Here is a 4,718-nt window from a genome sequence, read left to right on the forward strand (position 1 = left end):
CCCCCGCTCCAAGACCAGCACCCCCAAAGTAAGTCACCTAGCCTCACCCCTCGGCCCTGGCCTTGGCCTCGATGCAATCCTCCCCGGGCTCCGCGTTGGTCTTAGCTCCCGGTAGCCTCCACTTCACCGGCGCCCCCCGCAGCCCCACCTACGCCACTGCGGCCCCGGCAGCTCTCGCCTCGGCCCTCACCCAGCTCTCCCCTACGTATCACAGAAGCCCCCTCAGTCCGCCCTCCGTGGCCACGGCCGGGCCCTCGATCCCGGGGAGCCCCCCGTCCCTGGAGGCGCCCTCCTCCCCCCCGGCCTGGACCCCGCCCGCCACCCCTCTGAAGCTGGCCCACTCCTCCCAGTGGACGCTGGGCGTCCGGACGTTCGTGGTCGACTCCCACAGTTTCGACGTGGTCGACCACTCGCCCCATAGCAGCTCGGGGGGGCCGCCCAGGCACTACGCCTCCGACTCACGCACCTCCCCCCCGCCGGCCCCAACGTCACCGCCCCCTCCTCCCCGTACCGCTCGCCCGTGCCGGGGGCCCGGCGGTCCGCGGCGTGGAGTTCGGCGCCCCGGTCGCGTCCCCTCTCCAGTCTGACGCGCCCCTCCTCGCTCTTTTCCTCCTCGTCCTCCTCCTCGTCCTCCTCCTCTCCCTACTCCCCCTCTCCGTCCTACGGCTACTCGTCCGCCTCCTACTACAGCCCCTCCTCATCCTACACCCCGTCCGGCTCTTACACCCGCTCCTCTTCCTCCTACAGCCACTCCACCGGCTACAGCCCGCTCTATCCCAGGTTCTACAGTTCCCATCGGCCCCCTCACTGACCCCCCCCCCCCCCCCCCCCCCCCCCCCCTCCTCCTAAACATCAATCAATTTCCCCCCACCAACTACATTTCCTACCGAGCCCCCTTACTTGATACTAAAACTACGGCCCCCACCATGCCTCTCTCCTGTTGCCGGGCAGGGGGGGGGGGGGGGGGGGGGGGGGGGGGGGCTAACAGAGAGGAGGACTTACTGGTTTCCCGTTTCCTGTGCCTAAACCTCGGCCAATGGGGTTTGAATGTTCAGTGACTTTGCTCAGGGATTTGACACAAGGAGCACAAGTGGCCGCGCCTTCCTTTTATTCTGAGACTATTGATTGGTCGACAGAACGCTTAGAGGGAAATCTTTTTTAGAGAGAGGATGTTTCGTTTTTTTTTTTTTTTTTTTTTTTTAGTCTCGCCCTTCGAATCCACGCCACACGTTTGCATGAAGCGATTGAAACACAAAAGGGGACATTCAGACATTTAAAACTGGACATTTCGGTGGACTTTACTTTGGTTTTTCACGCGTTCGTCGAATGAGACCACGACTCATTCACTACTTATTCTATATCCAGTGTTATACTCACGCTGTTCCGAATGAAGTAATTACAATATATACACACACAGCACTGTAACCAAATGCCGTTCAGCACAAGTATTCCCAGTTGAATATGAGCTACTGATAATACTGGATGCTCGGCAGGTGTTTGAATTCTCTGATTTCTCTCACTCTTTGTTGATCTCTCGAAAAACACACACACACACACCAAGGTCACGGGGAAGGAAGGCCTCATCCATTGCTGTGTTTCCATATTAAAGAGATACCTCGACGTTTAGGCATTTTTTTGGTTGATTATATTTCTTCACTAGACACCTGTCACATTATGGGGATAAACATTCTACATTTGTCCCTTTAGCTATACCCTAATAATAGCCTGTTAGCATTCCTGATTCAAAGAAACAGGTACCAGTTTTCCGTGAAGCCTAGCGGTACCCTTTGGTTTCACGAGGATTGCTAACGAGGCTACAGCGCCGTTGTTCTGTTAACTGAAGTGCAGATACAACGGCTTCCCCCCCCCCATATTGTGACAAGTGATGAATAACCAATACATAACAAAATGTCCTCAGTATCCCTTTAAGACACGGGGGGGCATGAGTCACGATTACTTTCTCTAACATAATGCTTTAATCTAAAGCACCTTACACTGCCATGGGTTTGCTCCTGGTAGGGATGAAACCCTGACCCTGGCAGTGTAAGTGCCATGTTTTACCCACTGAGCTACATGACCTTTTTCTAGCAAAGGAATCTGCCAAAGCACTCCCTTTCTCGTCACTACAGGACAATGACTAGTCCTTAAATTCCTAGTCTGTCATCACTTCTTCTGCCTTCAGTTTTTTTTTTCCATCTCTAGCACCACCCAGTGGGTCACTTTGATATGGCCATTCTGTTCAGACGAGCGTGTTCACGTCTCATAGGGCAGCCTTCTTTTAAAGATTTTAATTTTTATTGCTGATCAGATTAAGACACAGGTTAGTGATGGCTATTATGGCTTTATGACTGCACGATGTTGACAACAACCAGGGAAAAATATATATAATGGTATTCATTTTCAAAATAAAATTTGGTAGAATTGCAATACATGTGACACAGCTATTTTTTTAGGAAAGAAAAGTTCTCTAATGCACTCTTGACTTCTATTTAGATTTTTTTTAATTCTGTTTCTAATAATAAAAAAAAAGATTTAATTGAAATTGTTCTGTTTGAAAAATCCAATAATCAATAATTATATTACATTCAACATATTACATTCATTATTATTATTATTATTATTATTATTATTATACTTTATTTTTTTAATGTTAGTGATTAATTGTGCAGCCATACTTTATGAAAGAGAACAGTTTTGTTTGTAATCAAGTTAGATCTAGAGAGAGGGAGGAAGGTAGGTTGGGATTATTAAAACGTGACCCTCGCTACTTATGATCAATAACATCCCATAGTATTTGTCGTGTTAAATGTACAGTAAGCAATATGGATGAGTTGACTCATGTCGTCGTGCATCTCCTCGGTCCTCCTCCTACTGTCTCATCCTCACTCGGATGAAAACGGATGATATATTAAACCAAATCGATGTCGCAAAACACCATACTACTGCATTCTTCACCAGATGTATCCAGGTACAATTACAAATAAGCAATACATCTTGCACAAGGACTTTTATTGGTTACCACCTGAGCCAGTTGCTGTGCCGATCTGAACACCCAAAAACGGACATCACGGAGATAAACGTGTGTTTCAAACCCAAGCAAAAATGTCTCCGTTTTTTTTGCGAACGATAACAAAATGATATCAACTCAATACCATCAGTCCCAAGCTTACTATTCCTCCTCACTTGACCCCAATCTGTACACGCCACAGATCAACTCATAGGACCCACAGATCGCATATAAACAATCGCACATGACATTTTGGCGGAGTAGAGGTGAGGTGCCATTTTTTCCCACCTCTTTTTCATAGATATCCTGTCCTGTTTTAAGTGACGATGTTTAGTAAACCCATTCTGTCTGCCCAAAGTAGGGGTCGTGGGCCAAATTCAGCCCTCCACAACATCATTTCTGGTTTCAGAGAATTATTAGATATTGCACTTGGTCTATTCTGAATGCAATCTAACTACTTGACAGTTTTTTTTTTTTTTTTTTTTTTTTTACTAACTTGACTATTACAAGGTACAAACATGATGACACTGCTATGTACTTGTTTAATTTATAAAAGTATCAACATCCAGTCACATTATTTGGCCCACGGCCCGCCACCCGTGTTGCATTTGAGCCCTTGGCCCTCCATGTAAAAAAAAAAAGGTTTGGGCAACCCTTGTGCTGAACCCGGGGGCACGAGACCCGTTTGGACCCTGTTTAGTGCCACATGCTGCACCCACATACAGTACCACTGTAATAATATACACAGGTTGCCACAGAGCAGTAGCCTACATTTTCATTAGGACATTCAAAGATGGTGGGGGACTACTCTGGCCCACCACCACAGTGACTGACACACACACACACACACACACACACACACACACACACACACACACACACACACACACACACACACACACACACACACACACACACACACACACACACACACACACACACACACACACACTTATCACTGTAGCGCCCTCTTGTGCCTCTGAAGGCATCTGTAGAGGATCCATACTTAGTTAGGATGAATGTACTCACGGCATTGCACCAAACTCAGGGAATGTGACACCGCTCATTCAACCAGGAATGAGTTGGCTATGTCGACAACAGTATCACAACACAGTTTTAGATAATGGAGAGAATAGATCACACTCAAGTGCTACACTTAAAAGAGCACTATGGTGTTTAAATGTCACTTGTATTCTTCTCAACCAAACATATTGTTATATTGTGGTAAAAAAAAATAAAAGTTTCTGCACTGGACAAGAAACTGTCTCGTTAGCATTACCAATGTGTGCTGCTAGTTGCAAGATAGCTTCCTCTTATAGCCACGCACCTTGCAGGTAGCAGTACCCATTGGTTTCATTTAGTAATGCTAACAATGCTAACAAGCCAGTTTATTGTCCAATGCAGAAACCTTTTTGTTGTTTTTATGGTAGATGAAGGCAATTTTTGTGCCTAGTGGGGAGACAAAACAGCCTACGATTCTAAATGTCGAGGTATCCCTTTAAACGGCAATGAAGGAGTTAAACTTGCAGGTCTTCAGAGTGAGTTACTTCAGTGTGAGTTCAAGTTGCAGGCCTACTTTTCAGAGTGAGTTAAATCTACAGGCCTACTTTAGAGTGAGTTACCTCAGAGTGAGTTAAACTGACATGCCTACTTTTCAGAGTGAGTTAAATCTACAGGCCTACTTTAGAGTGAGTTACCTCAGAGTGAGTTA

The 4,718-nt window shown here is 46.7% G+C and overlaps 1 protein-coding gene across 1 annotated transcript in view; it reads left to right on the forward strand.

The window, feature by feature from the left end:
- LOC311241615 (protein bicaudal D homolog 1-like) overlaps nucleotides 1–811 on the forward strand; it is a gene marked incomplete at both ends in the record, with an annotated part of 116,664 nt that extends 115,853 nt beyond the window's left edge. Inside the window, 2 exon segments of the mRNA XM_084330491.1 lie at nucleotides 116–491; nucleotides 494–811. Coding sequence (XP_084186617.1) covers nucleotides 116–491; nucleotides 494–811 — 694 coding nt within the window.
- Between the last annotated feature and the right edge of the window lie 3,907 nt (nucleotides 812–4,718).

This window comes from Notolepis coatsorum (assembly GCF_963971535.1).
Source record: "Notolepis coatsorum genome assembly, chromosome: 15".
Lineage (NCBI taxonomy): Eukaryota > Metazoa > Chordata > Actinopteri > Aulopiformes > Paralepididae > Notolepis > Notolepis coatsorum.